This window comes from Centruroides sculpturatus, unplaced genomic scaffold, assembly GCF_000671375.1.
Source record: "Centruroides sculpturatus isolate CEXI.00-Female unplaced genomic scaffold, Cexi_2.0 scaffold607, whole genome shotgun sequence".
Lineage (NCBI taxonomy): Eukaryota > Metazoa > Arthropoda > Arachnida > Scorpiones > Buthidae > Centruroides > Centruroides sculpturatus.
Genome location: NW_019384856.1, coordinates 404860 through 431835, shown reverse-complemented (window position 1 = coordinate 431835; position 26976 = coordinate 404860). Strand labels below are relative to the sequence as shown.

Here is a 26976-nt window from a genome sequence, read left to right as displayed (position 1 = left end):
TATCATTGTATGCAAGGAGCTTTTCAATGTTAAGGATGACAAACTCTGGAGGTATAGATACGAGGGTAGTCCCAGAAGTACCCGACCTAACAAAGAAGACACAAAAAATTTGGTAAAACATATCTTTATTTTTCAACTTAGTCTCCTTTTAGCTCGATACACTTTTTCCAGCAATGTACAATAGCTTCGANGCCTTTAATTTTAATAATAATAATCTCCGTCGGATGAAAAAATTTACAAAATAAATTAAATAGTTAAATTTACAAAACCTTTGTAAGAAATATTGTAATTTTAAGAAATATGTAGCAGCATATATGCTGCAGAAAATTGCTAGAACAGGAATAATACCATTGCATAAACCATATTATTGAATATCCCACACCACTGAAGTGGATTGAGTAGCCATTGAAAGTATAACACTTACCAGTGCACAGTTTAGAAAATCCAATCTTAAACATGAAGACATTGGTTTTTGTTTCACTTCCATTAGTTTTAATTACTTTAACTGCAATAAACATTTATAATTAAGTAAAAAGGAAAAACAGAATACTGAGATCAAAGCTCCTAAACTTCAGAAATGTTGAAAATATAAATGGCTTACAAATGACAATATTTTTTATTATATTGTTTTATTTCTGTTTTATTTATACTCAGAAAAAATTAAGTAGAAAATAATTTTAATGTTGCTAATATCCAATGAACTATGTCATTGGATATTATCAACAGACATAAATGAGACAAAACATTTTGTGTAAAGTTAGGACTATCATTTTAAATGAATATAATTATTTTGGTTATCAAATTCACTTTATAAAAACTAGAGCAAGATTTTATAGTAGAGCATCGATTATCCGACACCCAATTAACCATCACATCGGTTAACCGATCGTTCTAGTCAGCAAATTTCAAATGTCTGCTAGTGATGTGACATTACAATATTTGGCTATGTCTTGGCTACTTTAATGTTATTTTTGTTAAATTTTTGCGTGTTTTAGCTGGCATCAACGGCTTGACCATTGAAAGGAGGCCAATATTTAAACGAGACTTAATTTTTTAATTATGAGTGGTTGTTTGTTTCGTGAGCAATAAAACAATTTTAAAATAATTTTTAATGATATGATAGCGACGATTATTATTTAAAAAAAAATTTGTTAGGCTAAACATTGATGAAAATTCAACACGAAGTTGGTTAATAGTGATATACTAATAAACTAATTACATGGGATATACTAATATACTATACTAATAATGTATTTTTTTCCTTCTTTTCGGTTATCCAATTTTTTTCAGTTATCCGACCAACCTGAGTCTCCAATTGAGTCGGATAATCGATGCTCTACTGTATATTCTACTAACATAACAATTAACTTGTCATGTCTTAATTGTCAACAAGACTGACTGACTACTCATCAAAAATGATTGAAAAAGTTTAGACCGCAGATAACAATAATAGTAATAAGTACTAAAATAAACTCAAAAAAATTAAATAGAAAAGATTTTAATGTCAATGATATCTATTGACATGAGTTAGAGTCAATTTCTTATTCTATTCATTATAAAGAGCTAATGAATAATTATTGATTAATCTTCATCACAGAGAACCAATTAATAGGACAAATTGACAGCTGGTTCTAAACAGTTTTTTGAGAGTTGTGAGGAGAATTATCAAAAATTTATAAACTTTTAAGATTCAAGTTCAGGCAGGAGTGCTTAATTATCAATTAAAACATGGATTGATGTACAGTAAATAAACAGGAGGAAACTAAAGGCAAGGCATATTTATGTGTGTCTTCAGTGGTTTGGGGGAAAATTACAATGGCAGATGAATAGGTGTAGCATGTAAAGAATTTTTTAATGTATTCTGGCTACTCTTGGTGACATCAAAAAACTTTTCTTTTGTATAGAGTTTGTAATTGCAAGTTAAAATTGGCAGATAACTCATGGGTTAGTTACTCAACTTTACAGTAACAATAAATGGCTAAAAGTATATTATTATTATATCCTATTGGAATTGATTTATTCTCAACTATTTGCACGGAGAGAGAGAGAATTGTGCATTTCACCTGATGTCATACAAAATTTGAGTATTCTGTAGGTTACTTAATTTGTATTCTTCCTGGAAGGATGTCCAGAATCATCCTTCCAGAAAGAATATATAGAACATATTATTTATTTATAAATAATTTTAAAATATTTTTTTATTTTTATATATTGCATATTTTCAGAAAACATCTGTATTTATAAGATGTTTGTTTTTATTTCAAAATTTAAAGTTTTGAATATATAGATACAATGTAAACCAATGTAAATTGAAAACATTTACATTGGTTTAATAATTTATTTCATCTTTTTGATTTCATAAATTATTAATTGAAATTTTAATAATTGGTGTAAAGATTAAATTGATAAATAATAATTTTGTTACAAACAAAACTGTTTAAATCATTGTTAAACAATATTAATTTTTGAGTTGATTTTCAATTTAACTTTTAGAAAAATTTTAAAGAACAAAGTATTTATTTCAAAGCTGCTTCATTTTCTTTTACAGGGTAAAGGCTGCCTCAATTTCTTATCCCTTAATCGAGCAAGAATTATTTATGTTAGCATCTCGTGCTTCATGTTTCATTGATGCTCTATTTCCTGGTGGTCATTTAACTGAAGGGGTATATATCATTTTTCTTTTTCAAAAATAAACAACATGTAAAAACAGTTTTGAAATATAAAAGAAATCGTTTTAATTTGAAATGAAATTGCCCATGAAAAAATAACTGTAAAATCAGCTAAACCATCAGAATTAATTGTACTAAATTTAATAGAATTATATAATTATGTTAGTTATATTTCAAACTCAGGAAGAACTGTGAAATAATTATTTTATATTATTGATATAACTAAATATATCAGATAAGATAAGAGTATTTCAGTAAATATTTCAAAACTGTAAATGCATATTTATATTTCTAACTATAATTAAGTTTCATAATACTGATATAAAATAAAAATTTATTAACGATTTTTAGGTTAAATATAAACATTAACCAATACAATACTTTAGTAATTAAGCTAATCTTTATTTAATTGTTGTTATTTTATGATTATTATTTGCTATATAATTTAAATGAAAAATAAATGATCTATAACATATTCCATTCATGGAAAACTTCAATTAGAAAAAAAAAAAAAGACATTTACAAATGTGCAAACAATAAATATTATAGATAAATCCAACAGAAAATCAAGAAGACATCTGGATGTAAAAGTCAATGAAAAATTTATAAGATAAAATGTGATCAAGCAATGATTAAAAATTGGCAAAAATTGGTAGTAAATAATAATTTAACTTTGACATGACATTTATTACTGTATTCATATATGTATATAAGCTGCATTTTAATTTTCAAAAAGAAGTTTGGTGTAATAAATTATTCAAGCTTTTGTTTACTATAGGAAGTATTGAAAAAATATGGTATGAACTCAAAAGAGAGAATTATCTTGTTTCCTGAACCAATTCTGCTACCTTTAGAGGACATATCCTTGGGGGTATGGAAATGCCATTCATTGTTTATTTCTTCTTCTTGTTGTGTGTCACATGTCTTAAGTCTGAGCAAGTTTTATAACTTGAAATTTGCCATATATGCAGAAGAAAATGTCAAGAGAGGAGTAGGGATAAGACATGCTGTCAACAAGAAAATTGTTTGTTGGTGAATTCAAGAAAAGATCATCCTTGAGAAGACTTTGGCAAAAAATTGACAAGCATTTTGGGGAATGAAAGCCAAGTATCCTCATGGAAACTGATCTCATCAACTTTGTCCATAAAATGAAGGCAAACAGAAATTCTCTCATTTTATGGACATTTTATGAACAGAAGCATTTTAACTGACAGTGTGTCAATTGAAATGCTTCAATGCTAGTACACAAGCCTTCAATGATTGAGTAAAGCAATTTATGGCTCAATATGATATTGTCATAGAGTGAAGAATATCAACAACATAACTTCCAGAAACACACTATCATATGAACCTTGCTTGATGTTATGAATAAAAATAAACAGCAAGGAAAATGAATTAATAAAAACAATTTAATTACAAATGCAGGTACAAGATATCAAAACAAATACAGTAGAGCATTGATTATCCGACCCCTGATTAACAGTCACATCGGTTAACCGACTGTTCTAGTCGGCAAATTCAAATGTCCACTAGTGATGTGGCGCTACAATATTTGGCTATGTCTTGGCTACTTTAATAGCATTTTTACGTGTTTCAGTTGGCAACTACGGCTTGACCATGAAAGGGAGGCCAGTATTTAAACGAGGCTTAATTTTCTAATTTTTAATGAAACAATAGCGACGATTATTATTTTAAAAAAATTTTTGTTAGGCTTAACATCGATGAAAATTCAACACGAAGTAGGTTAACAGTGATATACTAATATACTATACTAATAATGTATTTTTTTCCTTCTTTTCGGTTATCCAATTTTTTTCAGTTATCCGACCAACCTGAGTCTCCAATTGAGTCGGATAATCGATGCTCTACTGTATNCATGAAAGGGAGCCAGTATTTAAACGAGGCTTAATTTTCTAATTTTTAATGAAACAATAGCGACGATTATTATTTAAAAAAAATTTTTGTTAGGCTTAACATCGATGAAAATTCAACACGAAGTAGGTTAACAGTGATATACTAATATACTATACTAATAATGTATTATTTCATATTTTTCGGTTATCCGTTTTTTCAGTTATCTGACCAACCCCAGTCCCCAATTGAGTCGGATAATCGATGCTCTACTGTAGTAAATTCCAGCTTTAAGAAGAAGAATTGGGATTTCAACAAAAGCTGATTTTGATATTCATGTTAAAAACAGTCCTTTTCCCAATAAAAAGATATTTTACATGCAGAATAACCTAACAAATAATGACATGTACTCATCTAAATTAGTACTAAAAAGAGTTGTAAACAGGAAATAAAACAAAGTGGTTGCAATATGTTCTGACAATTATTGATATAAGAATTCAGTTATGAATAGTTACAGAGGATATTCCTTTTGTGGTGGTACCCACCATATATATATATTTTTTCTCTTCCTCCCTTTATGAAGGCTTAAATGTGATGTTTCTTTCATACTAAAATATTATTATTTATGTGTATTATTAGTAACGTTATGTCAATGCAAATATTTACATGTTATAATATTTGTCTGTATTTTCTTTTCTTAATTTGTGCTTTGGAATGTAATACGAGGGGGCGATATGTATATAAGGAATGTAAGAGGTGCATGGGATACTTTTTTTTTCTTTGTGAAGACTTGACTGTGGGAGGAAGAGGAGGAACTTGTGGGAGAAAACAATGGACTGAGTGAAGAAAAAAGCGAGAACTTGGACTGAAGGCAACTAGTCTTATTGTATGTATATTTTCCCTACGACCCCATTCTGGCTGTATTCCTAGTTTTAATGTACGATTACTTTCGTTCTTAGTGTTGTCTGCTTTTCTTTGTTCAAAACACAGCACCCCACACTTATTAAAATCAAGTTTACAAATTATTCTCTTACAGCTTCACTGGGATGAAAAATAAAAGTTTATCATTTTCATTCTTTGCATCAGACTTGTAAAACAGCACTATACAGTGTAAGTTCTTTATCACTTTTGTTCCAACTAGAAATAGAACTTTGTCCATATTTAACACACCTTGTGTACACTCTTACCATTCTTTCCTACTTGTCTTCTTCTTTCTCTGTATTCTCCATTTATTCTCCCAATTTCAACCAATCCTAATCCAATGGAAACCTGTGCTATTTCTGAGTCTGTTGTTTTAGAGGAAAGTTGAAAAAAGAAGAAAAAGACAATGGCTGAAAGGCCACAATTACACTGAGAAAATATCATGAGTACAGCTTGGGAGCCAACAGTAATGAAACTCTATTTTTCAGTATACCAGGAAAAACAACAGTAAACAAGGCAGACCAAAATACAATGCAAGTGTAAACAACAAGAGCAGAAAAGCAGCAATGTATCATCTTTCTAGTCATCACTGCTGATCGAATCAAGCTACCATTATATGTGATTTTTAAATGAAAAATACTTTTGAAGGAGAAATTATTGGAGCAAATTTTGGTATGTGTGAAAGAAAACAACTGAATAATAAAATAACTCTACCAGGATATTCAGTTGAATTTGGTGTTTGGGCATTCTCTTAAGTCAGCATTCTATATTATTCAAATTCCTCAGAAACTCTGATTGACAGTTTCTGAGTCAAGTTTTAAAAGAAAAAATATAATGTGGTAATATCTGGAGATGTGATTGGTATGGAAAATGCTCTTTTCAAGCATACCTAGAGCAGATGTACGACACATTCTTCAAAAATGACACCTAGCAGATGCTTTCTTAAAACATCATTGTATCAAATGTGCAAGTGGATTGTATCAATACTCTCAGAAATGATGCCCAAAAGTTTTAAAATAACATCAATATTTAATGCACTGGATGAAAGTGAAGACTATTCTATGTGACATGAATCTCTTTTGGACCTTGACAATAATTGACAACAGCAACAAAAATGAGGACTTTTGATAACAATCAAAAATTTTCATCATCAAAGGAACAGAGGCACTTCTTACACTTATATATGTATATATGGTACTGTACAGTACATATCAATTATTATCAATAACAGAAAAATGTGTTTTAATTTTTAAACAATTTAAAGTTATTTCAAATAATAAGCTGCATTGGGATGCAGCTTATATTTGAAATAAATTATATCTGAGTAATATTTTCAGGAAAAAGTGCAACCTATGCATGTGTAAATATAGTATTTTAATATATATCCTTGAGTATTATATAAATTTTTTGTTTACTATAATTTTGTTTTTGTTGTTGTTTTATTACAGCCGCATGTTCGTCAGCATCTAACAGAACTGGTAGCAAATGTCCGCCAGCTTTATCAAGAAACTTCTAATTTTTTAAGAGATAAAACAGATGAAATTGTAAGTCATATTTTTAAAAATCTTATTAATTCAAACTTGGATAATTCGAAATCCTGCTAGTTTATAACTGTACTTTTGTTGCAGCCGGGGATATAGAGAATTTGGTTAGTTCAAAATACGACTACTTCATAATTCAAAGTGAAAATTGTCTGAACTGTGATATTAACTCGATCATTTAGATCAAAGTGCCTCCATGCTATAAAAGAACAACAGACCAAGAACAACTCTAATCTGGTCAATATGACTGCTTTTACAGTAACACATTTTTGGGTGTCACCTTAAATATGGACTACCCTTTTTTCTCTTATTTCATAATATACAGCTGGTTTTGGGATTGTAAGATTAGGCTATGAGTAGCAGATTGAGATGTTTGTAGGGGTTTTAAGCGTTTACATTTGGGCAATTTACTACTTTTTGGGCCACTTTAAAAATAATCTGGTCTACATTTTGAGTAATTCTGCTGTACTTTTTTAAAACCTATCTGGCAACCTGTGAGGTTCTCACCAGACACATGCTATTTACCTGTAATTTATTTATATTATTATTAATTAATTAACAAAAATAGCATTCTGTATAAGTAGCCATATTCTTAAAAGTTTCTAGAAATTAGCTTTACTAAAATTAAATTATGGGAATTAAAAATTATGTATTTAAGTAACTTCAAATTTATCAGATATATTTCTACTATTGATCATGATTAAGTTATTAATCATGGTCAATAATAAAGTTTAAATAAAGAGTATACAGCTTAATATGTATTAAGTTTTATACTCTTTATAGTCTAAATTGATATTTAATATATTTTTATCTAGGACTTAACAAATGAGTTATTGAATGTAATAATAATGACTTTTAAACAAAATTAAAGTCTTATTTTCTAAACTGTATACCATATTTTATGGCATATAAGACAGAATATTTAGGAAAAAAGTATTTAGTGTATTTAAGCCATTCCATGTCTTTGGCACTCTGTCCCAAAATATTTTTTACTGTATTCTGGTTTTAAAAAGTAATAATAATAATAATAATAATAATAATAAATTAAACTATAACATCTTTATTCAAGAGTTAGGTTAGGTAGAATATACCTGTAACCTATTGAATACGATTTGGGGATTCATTAGTTTGTGGGAGATTGCAACTTCACATATAAGATGCAGGATATTTTTTGAGTCTTTTGGAAAAAGTTGCATCTTATATGCTGTAAAATTTGGTATATATGCATGCTAAAGCAGAAATACATTTAAATACAGCAAATTCTTGATAATTCAGCCTTCAATTATCCAGCATACCATCCAGTGTAATCACCTATGCAGTTCTGTTTCCACAAAAATGTTAGTTATGTTATACATCCTGTTTTTCTGTTCACCTGGTTTTATGTCAGTGTGCCACATCATTTACCAGCCTGCCTTCAGAAAGGGCAGGTGGATAAATGATGGCATGACAGGTCATGCCATTCATTGTATTTAGGCCTATTCATATGCAGTGATCCTGCACATCTCCATGCAAGGGATGGTCAGATTAGTGAGAGAGAGTACTATAATTAAACCAATATTCAAATGTTGAATTTGATTTTAGACTACTTTTCATTTTTTCAGTCCATAAAAATCAATCTAATATCATATGCAATGTTATTGATACAAAATGTATGTGTGTTTGTGTGTTTTTTTAATAATGCCTCTTTTAGTTCACTTTAACACTATTAGCTTTTTTTCAGTGTGAACTCTTTTTTTTTTCACTGCCATGACTGCTTTAAGCCCTGGAAATATCTTATTCCTCATAAGTCTTAACCATATTTATATTTATATATATCAATATATTACTAACAGTGGCATAGCAAACATAACTGGTGCCTGCGGCACGACACTTTATTGGCGCCCTCTCCCCCCTCCAGAAACACATATAGTTTGTCTTGGAGACCATTTGGGTGCCCTCTGCAAGTGGCGCCTGATGCATGATATACCCCCTTGCACCGGGCAGGGTGCCCCAACTTGTTTCGTTTGTGCTTTTTCGTGAGCTTTATTGTGCGCTTTTAGGCGAGTAATTTGCCTTGTGATTTCTTTTGCTCTGCTTCTTGGTATTATAACGAGACCAAGGGGAAGCGGTGACTGTACCTTCACGAGGTCCTGCCTGCGAGTAACCCCTAGAGGGTGAAACCAAACAGTCTACTGCGCCAGTTTAACACGTTAAAGAGTCCTTTTAAGGACTATGGCTAAGAGGCACAAAGCCTCTGAGACCGATGACGAGGTGTCGTCGCAGGAGATGGAGGTCTCTCTGCAGGACGAAAAAGTCTTGCTTGCAGAGAGCATCAGGGATGAAGTTGAAGAATATATGCTTAATAATAGCAAAAGTAGAATCTGCTCCAAAACCCACATCAGCTTCGTGGTGGAGCAAATAGATAAGATCATCAACATATTTAAGAACACGGATGCTGATCCGTTGCAAGCTGCGATGGATCGAATCAACAAGAAGTTGGATCAAGTGTTAAGTAAAACGCTGACACCAGTGCAAAGTTATGCAGAAGTTGCTGCAGGACGAAAGCTCCAAAAACTCAAGGAAGTCATACTGGTTGAGCCACGTCGGGAAGGAGACGATCCCGAACAAATCAAACAAGAATTGAAGAATAAAGTAAACCCAAGAAAGCTGGGGGTGGGCATACAGGCAGTTCGCAAACTGCGAAGAGGTGGACTAGCCATCGAAATCAGTACAATAGAAGGAAAACAGAGACTATGTAAAGAAATAGAAGATCAAACAGGATTGAAGACAAGAGAACCGCGAAAGCGAAGACCAAGACTAATCGTTTACGGGGTGGCAAAAGACACTCCAAAGGATGAAATTCTACAGTGCATATACGAACAAAATGATGAACTCAGCTCTAACCTCAGCAACGAAGAATACACCAGCGAAGTTGAAATGAAGTACCAATTTGGCAACAGGGAGAAAAGAGTAGTTAACTGGATAATAGAAGTATCCCCGAGAGTTCGTCGAATTCTGCTAAAGCGAAAGAAGATCAATGTGGGATGGTCCAGATGTGGACTTGAAGATTACGTCAACGTAACCCAGTGTTTTAAGTGCTGTCAACTGGGACACATATCCAAAAACTGCCCAAATAGTGACATAATATGCAGCCAATGTGGGAAAAATCACAGGTTCCGTGAATGCCCCAGCAAGCATAAGGCGGAGTGCTGCAACTGCAAAAGAGAGAAACTAAAAGAAATTGGCCACAATGCGTTCGACAAAAAATGCCCCTTGGTACAAAAGATAAGAAGATTAATCACTGCTAAGATTGATTATGGCAGTACCTAAAGATTGTAGCAACACAAAGTTTACGATTGTCCAAGTGAATGTTCAAAGATCCATAGGGGCTACTTCAGCGTTAACAAAAATGATGGAAACAATAGATATAGCAATAGTACAAGAACCCTACTGTTGTAGAGGTGTACCTAATTGTTTAAGGTCTTCTTATAGGACTCTTTATAACGCGGTAGGCGGCGACAGACCGCGTACCTTAGCCATTATCAACAACAGCTCCATACCAGTTCTATTTTATGAAAACTGGAGCAACCGTGACTTGACCTGCCTCGAGATAGGAGGAGGACAGAACAGCTTGTTACTAGTGAGCATCTATAGCCCAATTACAGAGGACCTGGGTCCATTACTGTCTAACTTAGATGAAGTGATTAAAAATTTTGAAGATAAGAACATTATCATTGGTGGAGACATCAACGCCCATAGTCATCTGTGGGGCGACAAAAACAACGATGACAGAGCTGAACTTTTTCTTGATTTTGTTAATTCGAACCAGTTACATGTGGTGAACGATCCCGAGTCGCCTCCAACTTTCGACGCACCAATAGGTCAAAGTTGGATTGACCTGACTATCTGCAATGGTCAGGCTCTCAACATCATCAATTCTTGGGCTGTGGCCCCCATCAGCAGCCTCAGCGATCACGGCTACATTTTAATGGAGTTGGGACACTGTCAATGGATGGAGGACGAGGATAGCTTACAGTACGCAGTGAATAAAGCAGACTGGGCCCTCTTTCAGACTCTGCTTGAGGAGCTCATAAATGAAACAAACCTCCAAAACATTACTACAAGAGAACTAGCAGAACTGACGATAGCGGAATTTCAAAATAACCTGATCCGGGTGTGTGAGCGTTCAATCCCTAAGAAAAAGAAAGAACGGAGAAAAGTCCCATGGTGGACGAAAGAACTAGGAAGGATGCGGAGAGAGAACAATCGGCTTCGGCGCCGATACCAGAGGACTCAAAGGAACGAGGAGAGAGAACGGAAGAGAAGAGAATATCAAGACCACTGCAATCAATATAAAGCGAAAATCAAGGATGAAAAGGTTAAATCCTGGCGGGAGTTCTGTACTCAGAGCTCAAGCAAACCCTGGGGATATATCTATAAAGCTTGCGCAGGCAAGATTAAGCAACCACAGTACTTAACAGCTATTTATCAGGGTTCCACTTACACATATGGATTCGATGGCACTATAGATACTTTACTTAAAGGGTTCTTCCCAGTGGATGACCCAGAGAGTGACACGATGGACACAAAGACAAATCCGAAACGTAGTAAAAACCAACTACTTGAACGAAATGGATCCCGAATTCACGAAGGAAGAGGTTGGCAATGCCATCCGCCGGATTAAGCCGGGTAAGGCGCCAGGAATTGATAAAATCTGCGCAGAGATAGTTCACAAAATATGGGAAATTAATCCTGGTTATGTACAGCAGATGTATAACCTCTGCCTCAGGTTCGGATCCTTCCCTAAAGTTTGGAAAGCGGCAAGGTTGGTAATTATACCTAAAGGCGACAATATTGACAAGAGTTTGACTAAGAGTTACCGTCCGATTAGCCTTTTGCCGGCATTAGGAAAAGTTCTAGATTATATGATTAGTCAACGGATTCTCCAGCATCTGGAGCAACGGAACTTCCTTAGCCCAAAACAACATGGGTTTCTACCTGACAGAAGTACTGAGGATGTAATTGAAAAAGTGATGGATGTCATTACAAGTACATTAAACTCAAACAAGTATTGCTGTGCAATCAGTCTGGACATACAGGGGGCCTTCGACCATGCGTGGTGGCCCCTGGTCCTTAGCACGCTGAGGAAAGCAGGTTGTCCTCAAAATATCTATGAATTGGTGAGCGACTATTTAAATGAAAGGAAAGTTATATATCAAATGAATGGCACTACTACTGAGCGGACCCTTAGCAGAGGTTGTCCGCAGGGATCCAATTCTGGACCCCTTTTCTGGAACATTGCATATGATAACTTCTTGAAAACAAATAAAGGCGAAGGAATTACAGAGTTTGCATATGCAGATGACACGATCATCCTTTTTGGAGCTAAATCAAGGAGAGATATCGAATCTAAAGGTAATACAGCCCTAAACCTTATATCGCAAAGGGGTAAGGAGTTAAAGCTTCAATTTAACCCCAAAAAGACTGTGGCTATAGTTTTCTCGAAAGGATCTACTCCGGATCTCTACCGCAGGACCCCAACATTAAAAATGGAAGGACAGGGAATAAAAGTTGAAAAACAGATGAAGTATCTAGGAGTAGTCCTGGATCATCGCCTCACATGGTTACCGCATGTGAAGACCAATAGAATAGCTTGTACCAACCTTTTTCATGCCCTGGCGAGAGTAGCAAAGGCCCATTGGGGTCTAAACAAAGAGGCTATTAAAATGATTTATGAAGGGGCCTATATCCCCAAAATGACATACGCTGCGGGTGTTTGGTATTCGGCAGCAGACAAGGTAATAATAAAACGCCAAATGAGAAGTGCACAAAGGATAGCTCTGCTAAGGCTAACGAGAGCTTTTCGGACCGTCTCAACAGAGGCTCTATTGGTTCTGGCCGGTACACCACCGATCGACATGATATTAAAAGAAAAAGCGTACTGTTATAAGTACAGGAAAGGCAGATCGATGAGGATTGGGGATATTGAAATGGTAGGTCCTCAATACGAGACAAGGCCGAAAGTTAGAGACTTACCGAAACCATACAATAGACGAGCTATTACTCTGGTGGAAGACGAAGATAGTAATGGAGTTCACATCTATACAGATGGGTCGAAGGTAGACGGCCGGGTTGGTGCTGCCTTCCTGGTGAAGGAGAATCAGGCAATCATCTATCAACAACAGCTAAGGCTAGGAGATCACTGCTCGGTTTTTCAGGCCGAGCTGCTGGCCATTCTGGGTGCAATCAAATGGTGCATTAATACGCTACGTTTGGACCGAGTTAAGATTTTAACGGACAGTAGGGCTGCCTTGCAGACCCTGCAACAGTTTAATGACACAAGCCAATTAGCACTTGATATCAAGACTCTAATAACGAATAGTAAAATGTCTGTAAGGTTCCAGTGGGTTAAGGCCCATTGCGGCATAAGCGGCAATGAAGGCGCAGATGCACTTGCTAAAGCAGCTACAAATCTGGCTGATATATCATATAATAGAATCCCAGTATCCTACATTAAAAGACAATTAAGACAACTAACTATTAATGAGTGGCAGGATGAGTGGAGTAACGGCAGCAAGGGAAGACACACTTTCTGGCTGCTTCCAAGTGTTGAGGAACGAATGTACGAGCTTAGATGGCTCAGACCCGATTATTACATGACACAACTACTTACGAATCATTGCATGACAAAAGAATATCTTAGAAGAGTCAACAGAACACAAGATATCTCCTGTGACTGCAAGAATGGTGATCACAACCTACAGCATCTTCTAGATGACTGTCTTAAACATGAACAAGATAGGATGCAGCTTAGACTGTTATCTAATCAGACATTTCAAACTAATGGTATTGACTTATACATGGTATTACGACAGAAAGACCTTGTGGGTGAATTGAAGTCCTTCACGCGAAAGTTATTGTCGTGAATTAAAGGGGTGCGAGTTGTACCCCAATGATTGTCAAATGATAAATTCTAAGGCAAGTAGCCTATTGTATAAAAGTCTTATACAAACTTTTTTATATTGTTTAATGTAACACGGTTTAAAGATTAATGAATAAAAGTAAAGTCTCCCTTGTGGTGCAGATAGCGGGGCAAGGGTGATGCTGATCCCCAGTAGGGGAAATGATGATTAACAAATGAAAAAAAAAAAAAAAAAAACCCCTTGCACCCCCGCTATGCTACTGATTACTAATTTACAAACAAAAAACAATATCTGCCAAACCATGTTTGCTAAGCATGCAAAAATTTAAAATTTTCTGTTGCTTACTGGACTATTGCCCATTATGAATCACCCAGTTGACATGTACCCATTTGCATGTGGCTACAAGCATTCCTTTGAGGTGTTGCAATTTCACTTTTGAGGAGTGTAGGATTAAAAATTAAACATAAAATCAGAAGTAATAAAGGACATCAAAATTTGCGGTAAGAACCTGTTAAGAAGCCAAACTCAAAATACATTTTAGCAAGATTTAGATGTAACATCATCTCTCATCTCTCTTGCTAAAATGTATTTTGAGTTTGGCTTTTAAAATTTTAATAGCTACTTGTTACACATATCAAGTTTTATTCTATAAATTTTAAAATGTTCTAATTGATGTCTGAAAAATCTGCATAAATCTGTGTAATGTGGTTTTTACCTTGGAAAAAAAACTGTAAAGTAAATAGTCATTTGAAAGATGATGGAAAAACTTTACATTATCTTTTATTTTTGTAATTTTACAAGTCTCCATGGTTGATTTGATATCAGGTATGCTGTACAAAACTTTGGTTTACAGTTTTCAGACAGTACATTATGTGATTGATCAGCTTATCAATTGCATACAGTATGATCTATAAAGATAATCCTTGTTTTTTGCCTTCTACCTCTTTTCATAAATGGCTGCCTTAAAAATTGCCCAAAAATCCTCAATTGGCCTAATTTCTGGCACATTTACAAGGTTGTCCTCCTGTTACTTTCCTGTTATTTCCTAATTATAATATTGTAATTGTCACATTTGACAATCTGGGTTTTGTAATATTTATGTTTTGAGATCAACAAATTCAAAAAATTGATACCTAGGATGTGTGTGTTTGTATTGGTGTCTATCTCATGATATGATAAAGGTTAAGAAACAAAATTTGGCACAGTAACTTGTAAATAACAGGTATTGGTGCTATTAAATTTTGTTAGTTAAAGGTTGAGGGGATAATGTATCATATCTCGAGTGTATGGACTTAATGAAAATTTTACTCATCATTAACATTTAAAATAATATTTTTAGAAATACAACTAATTCCTACCCTCAAAATTAAGCTTTTTCTGACATTTTAGGATAATTTTTATATTATTATGTCATAATAGATGATACCACACAAAATTTTAACTTGCTAATGTGTCTTAGTGTTTCTTAAACATGAATAACTTTCCCGGAAAAAGTATCTAACTTGTTGCTTGATTTTTGATGAAAGTGATGTTTTCTTGTAATCTGGTGTAGTGGAAACTTGCTTTATCTGGCCAGAAGTCATTTTCTGCCTGAGAATAGTTCTTTCAAATGTAAAAAATGAGGCAATGTCATATACACTCACTTGGCATTAATATCACTGGGCATTGATAGCAAAACTTGACTCAATCCTTTTGGTCCCATTGCAATCCAAACCAAAACTTTGCCCTCAAATTTCTTTTTCTTGGAAAACTTTACATTGGTATGTGTAGAGGATATATCACTGGTATGAAAATGATCATTACCATTGATCATTGAATGTGAGAGGACAAAGTAAGATTCATTATCTAAAATTCAGAGAACTTTTCAAAAGTTCTTTAAAGTTGCAGTAGCCTATTGCATTTCATTTCATCTTGTGTGTTTATTCTATCTGTTTCTTTCAATATCTAATGTGTTTTTTTGTTTTCAAAGCCTCGTGAATCCAACTACATGAAATTTTCAGTTTCAAGGCTACAAATTGAATTGAAACCTTGTTGTTGTTTTCAAAGACACCCTTCAATCCTTCCAATTTGGTTTTCATTAGAATTTTCACTTTTCTATCAGACCTGTTTCTTCTCTGTGGTAGTAATCTATTGTTGAAACATTACAGAATGCAATATATATAATTACTTTTGAAATTTCTTTATTTGCAAAATAGTTTAAATAAAACATTATGTTAAACTTTAGGAAAAAAGTTGTACACTTTTAGACACGAAGCATCTTTCATTACCATTTTGAAAGAAGTAGAAAGTCAAATTCTGAAAAAGATTATAGGATGTTCTACAGCATTCCACATTTTCAAATTATAGCATGTGCACTATAATTAAAAATTATTGTTATTAGTTATAGCCTGAGATACTTTTTGTGGATTTTTTCTGGACACCCATTATAACTATAAGTTGCAAGAACTTGTCAAACATGTATTCTGTTCTGTTCACCTAAAGTATTATTGAAAGTATTCTGTTATATTTTTATGTTCAGTATTAAATAAAAGTTAGTAAGTAATATTGTTTTTGGTGTTAAAATGTAAGTATGTTTTATAATTCTGTACTCCAAAATAATAAATTTTTATTTAAACATATTTTTCATTTCCTTCACTTGTTTGAAATGAGAAGGAATTTAAATGCTTAGATAAAGTTTTGATTTACATTTATAATGGAATATTTAAAAATGAAAATGAATGAATTAATGTAAAACGTTTTTTTTTTCAAATAATAGCAATTACGACCAGATTTAGAAGAGCGTTTTAACACAGTTTTAAATCAGGCAGAATTGGAATTAAAAAAGTGTATTGAATCACAAGGAATTATTTATTTTCATCAGTCTGAAGAAGAAGTAAGTCAATATTTGAAGAATTTATAATTTTACTAAAAAAAGAATTAAATTTTGAACGTAATGCATGAAAATTTACAAATTGGGAATTTATGACAATTTGTTTATCAGTCCAATTTTACTACTTATAAGTTACTAAAATTACTTACAATTGCATGTGATGCATGGAAATAACCCTTGATCCTAATTTATCTAATAAATTTTTGAAAAAAATATGAATCTGTCTTCTTACCTCAACTCACAGCAAGAACAGAAACGTCATTATCGAAGCCTATTCAGATTGAAATTCAAGAAACAATCAAAAACTTATAAAGTCGGTTCATCGGCACAAAGCGGCAAAAGTGGAATTTCAAAGCATGGAGGTGGCTTTTGTGAAGGATCGGGATGCGGAACGCCAACAGAACAGAGAATTAATATTTTATCCTCCATATCATCTTGGGGTACGGAAGAAGTTGCATTATGGTTGGAAAATATCCAAATGGCAGAATATAAAGAGAATTTTATAAAGCACGATATACGAGGATCCGAATTGTTACATTTGGAAAGACGAGATCTAAAGGTAAGGAATGACATCAAGTTTAATTTTAAAAGTTCTCTATATAAAATTCTTGTCAATGGTACAAAAAAATTGCAAAAATTTAAAATTCCAAAACTGTGTATATGATATGTATTTGATAACTGATTCATTTATTAATAAACTAGTAGCCTGGGACGCCCCCTAGTGACGTTATTTACAAATTTCCATGAGGCACAGTTCCTTTGACTTTTTTGTTCCTATCAATATGCTGTACAGCTGTGTTAAAGTCCCAATGGTAAGATTTACCCTCTGAATGAAGAGGTGGCGACCCCCCAAACTGTAGCCCCTGTGCAAACAAAGTCAAAAGAACCATACCCCTACTCGCAACCCTTTGCGAGATATAAGCCCCTGAAATAATAAATTCCTATTACAAATATACTGAATTATTTATATTGTTATATTGACCAAATAATTATGGGCCAAATGAATAATAATAATTTATATTGTTAATTTAAATAATAATTAAAATTGTTAATTTGAATGTTTGAAATATGACACACGATAGGGGCGCCTCTAGTGTCCGTTATCAAATGGTTACGAGGACGGACACCCGTTGAATGGGTTATATATATAGATTTTTATTTCATATATAGAACCTTATAAATTATGTATTAGTAAAAGCAGATTGATGAATATTTTCTTATTTATTAAAATATACTATATAATAATAATTGTCAAAGAATTTGGCAGTATCAAATGTTATAACTCTTACAACTCTTGAAATAATTTTTACAAATTTGGCAAACTGTTGCATATGGAAAAATACCATGGAATTCTAATAATCTTGGAAAAATAACTAGAAATCAGTGTGATTTAAATTCTTTAATGAAATGATCAAGCCTTCTAAAATCAATATAAATTTTTATTGGTTTTATATTAGTGCAGCAATGTCCATGAAAGTTAAAATTGCATGGGATGCAATAAACTTTCTGTCTTAAGCTGGTTCCAGTCTACCTAACAAGTAAGATAAAAAGAAGAAAATGGTCACTGCTTTAAAACACAAGTGTACTTTTTTCACTTTTATACCCACTTAAAAGAGGGTTTTTCAGATGACCAAAACAAAATGTTATGTCTTTTGCATCTTGAGTTCAAGAATTACTCAGAAGACCATTTTATTTCCAGATATTCCAACCTGAAATGCATTTTGGATTGGAATGTATGGAAGAAGAAGGATCAGTGATTGGAGTTTTCACTGATCCCTATTTAGTAAAGGTACAATCTGTGACAGAGTTTACACTATCCCTCATGTCACTAAAGGTATTCATGTGAATGTTTGGTAATTTTTTTCAGTTGTTCTTTACAATCATGTATTTCCAGGTGTGTTTATTTCTTAATATTGTAAAATACAGGGTACACACAATGAACTCTGTATTTTACATTATTATATAGTTACATTATATGGTGATAAGATTTTTTTCAAAGACAACCAATCAAATGCTAATTTTAAATAGTGATTTGGGAATGAAGCTCTGAACTAAAGAGAATTTTTTTATTCTCTTTATTTAAAGATGAGAAACTGAACTCATCAAATTTCAAAACTGAAAAATCAGAGTTAGTTAAATTTGATTTGCTCAAGTCTTGCATTCATCAGATAATTTTTTTTAGAATTAACTTAAAAATGGCTTGTGTATACGACATTTATGATACTGTAAAACTGCTTTTTTATGTTTTGTTGAGTATCTGCTGAAAGATATTGTATTTTATGGTATTATTTCCATTATATGTGTGAGATCTGGGAGACACGGAATAATTTTATATAATTCAAAAACTCTTAATTTTTTTGTGTTAAAAATGTCATATTTTTATAATTTTGAGGGAAAAGGTTCAAGAAAAGGAAAATAAAACTTTTTGTTTATCCAACACAATGTAGTGCAACTTAATGATCACTTTTGTTGCACTTTTGCTAAATGATCATTAAGTTGCACTACATTATGTTGGATAAACAATAGAAATAGAACACGACATGGTTTCAAGTTGATAAAGAAATAAAACTCCCTTTCTTGACTGTCGACTTCCTTTGGTGAGATGTTATCACAATTTTTGTTGAACATCTGGTAGCTTGACTCATCAATGTATCCCATCATATGATAAAAATCCTAAACCCTGATTGGAGGGGATTTAAGGATATATGGTGCTAACACATCAGTCTCAAAGTAGACTCTCCCATAGAAGCCAGTAAACTAGGCTCCTGTCTGTCATTCCTCTCCCAGCCCACCTCTGTCTCCAGTTCACTCTGAAAGCAACTCCCTGCATATACAGACATTTGTCAACTAGAGGTATTATATAATCAGTTGTAAATTCTCTCTCAGTATGTAGAGGTGTATGTAGTTAGATATTGATAAAGCGATATGGTATTCGTTTATTTTATTCATTAAACTTTTGTTTGTTAATTGTTAACCTGGCTCAACTCAGATTTACTATAGGCAGGACTCCTATCGATGATAATACTCTCCTAATACACTTGATATCCATCCACTGACATTTGAGCAGGCCTCACCAGACTGAAGCCACTAAAAGGGTGATTTGAGCACTAGTCTCTCCCCAGTGGATTCTCACATATGCAATTACACACTTCTAATAACGCTGTTTGTGTATAAATGTTCAACGTTGAAAATTAAGATAAAAGAGATTCCAAGCCTTAGTTGCAAAGTCAATTTTGTTAATCCACTCATAAATCAAATAGCATTTACATATGTTTATACTGAATTCAAAATATCAGTGCTATTCATTCTTCATTAAATAGATAGTTTTAAACATTTATTTACTGAAGATGAACAGTTTACAAATTTTTCTTATTCATAAAAATATATTCAAATATTTTTTTAGAATAAGAAATTTATAAAGAAATTTTTGACTATCAAAAACAACTTTTTACAAAATTAAGAAATTTATTAACTATCTTACTTTATAAATTTCAGGAACTTGGAGTAACAAAAGTGGGACACATCAAAAGATTACTTCAGGCTATTCGAGACATTACTTCTAATGGTGGAAAAAGACTTTGCTCGACCTGAACAACCTTCTTATTTTTTTATTTTGCGTTCCGCATGGTGGCACCTAACATTCCATGGATCGTAATACAAATATAATTGTCACAGACAATCTACTATCACATTAGAAAATATTTAAAATTTTATAATTTTTAAATAACTATTTTGAAATTCAAACATTTTCATAATTTATAGTTTTAACTTTTTTTTTATATATATATATGTGAGTAATGGGAATTTTGAATATTTAATTTAAAGATTTATTTATATCAGCAATTATTGTGCCAATATAGATATAAGTATATATTTATTTTTATTCATTTTGGAAAGAATACGACTTGTCTCGGTATAATAAAATAAATCCAATAACAGTACAACACTGTGACTTATATTCCATTAAATGTATCACTTAGTGATTTTAAGAATTATTAGTAATGTAAATAATGTGTTTGTTAACATCACTACAAACAAAAGGGTCCAAAGAAATGTATAATAATGTGGAGTTTCATAATTTCGGAGATGCGTGCATAAGCTCTCTATGCAATATCCATTATCGAAATCTACTTTTATAATCTACTCATTCTTCCCATTAGTTTAACAGTTCAACAAGGTGCTCACTTTATACGGTTTCTAAATATCTTATATTTTAATTGTATACAACATATAAAATTTGTATGCTTCAGGATGTATTGATGTAAAATTTAAAATTACTTAAACTGTTTTTCATCATAAAAAAAAAATATATAATAATTTTATTTCGGTTTGAATGTTAGATGATATATTGTGGAACTTAACATAAAACTGTATAAATATAACCAAATATGTATAGGATTTCTTTTTTAATCTTGATGTAACATATTACTATGTTTAGGATTAGATCTTTTATAAACTTTACACAATTCGTTTTTAAGTTATAACAGTTAATAGAGTCACATGATAAATGCTTAAAAACTTGACTTATTTCGATGCAATACAAATGGACGACAATTAACAATTTAATAAATTATTGATATAAAATCATTAAAAATTCTTTGGGGTGAATGTCAAATTGCACGTCTTTGTGTCGTGCTAATATTATTATATTATATCAATAATAAGATTGCTTTCAGAGCATTTACAAATTTACAATTGCTAATGCAAGTTTTGTAAATATGTATAATTAGGTGCTGCATTTTTCAAATAGCATATTTATGTATGAAAAAATACAATTTTTATGCTTAATTCAATTTTTGTTTTGAAAATTGCAATTGTCTAAGTGATAGAATTCGATGCCTATTTGTGTGTGTTGAATGTCATACGATTGTCACTTTAGTCACACAAGTTTGTTTTTCACTTGTTATTAAGACAATCATCATAAATGTTTTGATGTTAAAAAAAATATATCAAATTGTGATCGAAGTTTGAGTTGTTTATCCCTCCATGTATCATACATTCCCCTATAAATATTTACAGTATGCAAAATATTTTCACTGCAGCTATTTAAATGTAGAACACGACCTTCTTCCATAGATGCAAATACAAAGTTGAGCGTATTGCATCCCATTCCTTGAGAATTCTATCTGTATGTAAATAATTTTTGTCCATTGGATGCGAAGTCTGCATTGTTTTGGTATGTTTGTACATCCGACCCAAAGCCGCTCGGAAAAATTGCAAATAACCCATTGCATAAAAACTCTAAAAATCTCCGCGAACTCGTGTGTACTGTACATACGTCGATAATTTTAACTTGTTAACAATAGATTTTTGTGGTTATTGTAATAGAAATTTTCTATGAATTTTATTCATTTTCTACAGTCTGAATATAATATGTTTTGAAATTTCTATATATTATTCTTAATGCCATCTCTCTATCTCAGGGCAAAATGTAAAGATACTCAAATGTAAGAAACTTAACGATCAAGATTTTATTTGGAAATACTCTGTCAAATTTCATCCAAATTCAAACGGAACTCATCTATTGTACATTTATTTTAAATTGTTTCCAATGGTACTGATATTAATTTTTTAATCTTTAACCAGAATTCATAAAATGAAGAATATTCCAAGAGATTTGGATAGTAAATTCATATTCTGAAGTAGTCTTATTACTTTATATTTTTTTCAACATCTTGTACATTCAAATTTTAAAATAAATCTGTCAATCCATTTGTTTAAATTTGTAATTTGTGATAATTTATCTTTGTAAATAATGTTATGTTTAATAAACATTAATATTAACATTGTTTGTAAATTTCATTACAGATAAAAAAATTTATTGACGGAGAAAAATGTTTTAAGTTAATTTAAATCCAGTCAAGGACGGAATACTCTCAAACTCAAAATTCCTCTAAAATTTCCTATAGCAGAGCAACCTTTTTAGACACGAGTGCCAAAATTGCCAAATTATGATGCAAAATTTTCTTACATGCTGAATTTTTGGGATCATGTTATTATTTAGTGTATTTATATGAAAAGGTTCTCCCAATACTTATCAAAAGTCACACTTTAGAGACTTAAAAAATTCTTTATGAAATATGTAAAAATGCTGCATTAAACGTTGTTTCATAATTTATGATTTTGTGAGTATTATTTAAATCAAAGACAAGCAACCTTTTCTGGATGATGGCCACAAGGGAACTTTATGCGCTTCCAATGGGCTGCATGAGAACCGACATACCTGTAATGGTCATACACTAAATATTAATATTAAAATGATATGCAAACTAGAAATATATAGTTTATTCTCATCTCTTCAATGGACAAGTTTAGTTTGAGTATTTTTTGTCACAAATATCAGCATAATGCCCTGGGAGCCACATTTTAGGTATTAGGACCTTGTGAGCCATGTGTCACCAGGAGGCCATGGGTTGCTTGTGACTGACTTAAACCATAGAAACCAGTATAAAACTGTAATACAGTATATCACAAAATTTCAGTCATTTGGCACTTGCAAATATTGCATATTTTAGCAATTGTGCAACTTAATCATCACTCTGAATTTAAAACACTGCTCTTCAGTGGCTGGACTAAACTTTGAACACACCACACCCCAATTAATTTTATACATATTATCTGTAAATAAACATAAGTGTTGTTTTGTCACATCAAAACTCCTGCAAGCCTCATGCTTAGACTGAGAGGAACACTTGGTAAAACACACAGTATTCAATGCTGCAAATGAGATTTCTCTGTAAAATCTGTTTCTTTAGTGTATCCCTATATTTCATCCAGCCTTGGCTCTTAGGCTCTTCTTTTCTGGATGCCAAGAAACAGACTAGCAAATACAATAATATCATCTTTGAAAATACAGTCAAGCCTGTCTATAATGGAACTTGTATATGGTGAAAATCTGTCATTAATAGATTTCTTTGGTCTCTTGAATTTTCTACAAAAATCAATGTAAATTAACCCATATATGGTGGAATCTGCCCGAGGTGAAAACGGAAAGGAAAATCAGGCCATATAACAGAAAATTCAGTATCCTTAACCATGACCAACAAAAAAAATGTTTTTGTGTAACAGCTGCTTTTCTTAACATAGCTATGTGATTTACTGTATGCTTTTAATGTTTTGTAAAGGATTTAATGCCATACAAAGAGTAAAAAATACTTTAGTGTGTATGGGAGATGCTCCTAAATGTTAGACGTGTGTGGTTTTGAAAATTTCATTTGGGAAATTTTGAACTAAAGGATACAAAACATACCAGCTCCAAAAGCTGTTGACAAAAAGAAATTGAGAGAAGAAATTGTTAACAATCAATGAATAACAACGTGTGAACTTGCAATAAATCTTAGTGTCACAGACATATATTACTAAAACACTTCATCCATTTGAAATGGTTGTAAAACACGACGATTGTATTCTGGACACATTAAATGAAAGAAAATGAACTGGATGGAGTATAATTTTGTCTGATGAAAGTATGCAGCTCTAAGGTTTCAGTTTATTTTTAAATTAGTTACTCATTTTTAATATAGAAAACTTTTTTGCAGATGACAAAATTAAAGTTAAAATAAAAATATTTGTTATTAATGAAAAATTTGTTCTAGTGGGGTAGTGATTGTTTGGTCAAGTATTGAGGTACCACTGAATTAATCCTTAGATGCTACTGCATTAATCAAGGGATACCTGTAGTAGGTAACCTGTATATAGCAGAAACCTGTCTACTATGGAAGAACTGCTCGGTCCCATGGATTCCATTATAGACAGGTTTGACTGTACTTTTAAGGTACTTAGTCATTTACATAGTCACAATGTTTACCCTCCAATATAATGCTTGGATCAATAAACCCTACTTAAAGAAATGTGTGTTGGAGTGATAGTCTGCAAATGATTCCTTGTGGGGCTGTAATGTAAAACTTCAAACACATCATCCTTATCTCCTGAACTACATTGTCAGCTTTTCCTTTCAACAATTCCTCAGACTCAGGCTCGAAACATACTGAGCTTAATTCAACAAAATGGGATGATGAAATAAAGTGATCTTTTCTAGGTTTTCCATGAATCCAACCTTAATGAAATTCAAACACAGTTGTTTCAAAATTAACTTTGATTTTTCACCTAACTGATGAACAAGGAATAAGAACTGTTTCTGACTGAAAAAGAGAATTGAACCTGTTAAAATAATCCAAAGCAAATTTTAAAATTTTGCAGGTTTTTGCACCTCTTTAACTTTGAGCACATCTATCATCTGTTAAAGCCCAACAAAAATGTTTCCAACAATCTCACTGTTGAAAGATTTGATCACACAATGATGGTAGGAAAGTCACCTAAATTTTGCTATCTTCAACATCAATTGCCTATGAACTCCATATATTTTCTGAATCTCCTCTAACTCTGCACATTACCTTTGGACTATAGGCAGTGTATGACAACATGGATTGCACAAGTTCTGGATCTATAAGAAGTTCTTCATATCAGAGGTGGAGAGTATGAGTTGGGAGTCGTATCTTTTCATGGGATTTGAAGTTTATTTTAAAAAATACCAACTTGAGAGTCACATTTTTCCGCCGACAACCTTACCCCTACTTCATATGCTTTTGAAGCAATAACTATGGCAAACACAATGCATTGCAATGAGATTGGCGAAGCATACAAGGAGTTATTCTGCTTGATCTTCACACTTGTACCATCTGTTGCAATACCTAGAAGATTTGATACAGGGATTCTTTTTATCAGTGATGTTAAGTTTCAAAACAAGTCTTCAGACAGACCCATGTTTTAATAATGTCTCAATTTTGTCTCCATTTTATGAAGTAGCTTAGTGTCTCAGTCTTACTAGCAGTGGCTTGTACTGGTCCTCATTCCTTTTTTCTAATTATTTGGCAACAATAACAATATCAGTACTGAGCTCTTTGATAATTTTCTTAAAATAAAAGTTATCTTAAAATGTTTAAAATTAAGTACAATAATGAGGATATAAAACATTTTTTANGTTATCCGAAATATCAGTTATCCGGACAACCCCAGTCCCCAATTGATTCGGAAAATCGACGCTCTACTGTAATCTTATTTTATTGGAGACTGGAGTAACTAGAACATTCACTCATTGTTTCTGTCACTTTTTTTGTTGACAAACTACACATATCGTTGAACTTTTTTGTTGGAAAATCCAAAGATAATATCTGATGTATCTAGTTTCTTTGCACGATCATGCTCAATGGAAATTGGAACCAGACTGGAAAATCTTTTTTCAGACATATTAAAACTCATCCAAAGAATTTTTTTTTTTGCCATAAAGAAAGAGCACTTATAACCAGCAACTGTGACTTGAATTGTAAAAAAGTATATAGATTGTTCATACATCAGGAAAACTGCAGGTCACAAAGTATTGGATCTTTCACCTTGGTCCTGAAAGTTAGGGACTTGTTTAACATCATTGTCCTTGTGGCTGTAAGCCATATTGTCTGCTTTTGTCTTTTGTTCTTACAATTTTCCTTGTTTTATTGTTTTTTTCACCTTCTAGAACCTAGGTGGGGAACCTGCGGCTTCCGCGAGGTTCTTGTGCGGCCCTTTGCCACCTAGTACAAAATGGTAGAGTTNTTAAAATTAAGTACAATAATGAGGATATAAAACATTTTTTATAAAGATTACAAATATTTGCAAATGTCTTTATTTAAAAAACTGAAATATTGTAATAAAATTAAGTGCTGTAGGAATAGATGTTTTGTTCATCTGGCCAGTGGCGTAACTTCAAGTTAGTGGACCCAGAGGTAATGATTGTGAGTGGGCCTTTCCCCGTACCTAGATCGGAAATCTCAGAATAAATTTTCATGTATAGCTATACAGAAAATTTGTAGTGGACTAGGTGGAAATTGGAATGTCTAATTTTATGTAAATGTTTTACAAAAAGTAAAAATTGATTGAAAAATTGCAAATTTTAAAAAGAACATAAAATTAAATACAGTAGAGCGTCGATTTTCCAAAAGTCAATCATCCGAAAGAATTCCAGTCGGCAAATTTAAATTTTCGCCAGTGCTGTGGCGCTTCAATCTTTGGCTATGTCTTGGGCTACTCAAATATATTTACGTTTTTGATACTAAATTAACATCTGAAGTATAATTTTTTTATTATTTTTATATTTTTCAATATATTTATTTTGTTTGTACAAAATAAAAAAATAATTTTTAACGATACAATAGTCTTTGTTAGGCTTAACATCGACGAAAATTCAACGC

At 32.3% G+C, this 26976-nt stretch overlaps 1 protein-coding gene across 2 annotated transcripts in view; it reads left to right on the top strand.

Annotated features, from left to right (window-relative positions):
- Positions 1–22491, top strand: part of LOC111630581 (diacylglycerol kinase eta-like) — a 63332-nt gene extending 40841 nt beyond the window's left edge. For both annotated transcript variants that reach the window (XM_023374696.1, XM_023374695.1), the window contains 5 exons: positions 2549–2663; positions 6890–6985; positions 16640–16756; positions 16998–17312; positions 20249–22491. In XM_023374696.1, coding sequence (XP_023230464.1) covers positions 2549–2663; positions 6890–6985; positions 16640–16756; positions 16998–17312; positions 20249–20344 — 739 coding nt within the window. In that variant the 3' untranslated portion in view covers positions 20345–22491. The remainder of the gene's footprint in view (positions 1–2548; positions 2664–6889; positions 6986–16639; positions 16757–16997; positions 17313–20248) is intronic.
- Positions 22492–26976: the final 4485 nt, after the last annotated feature.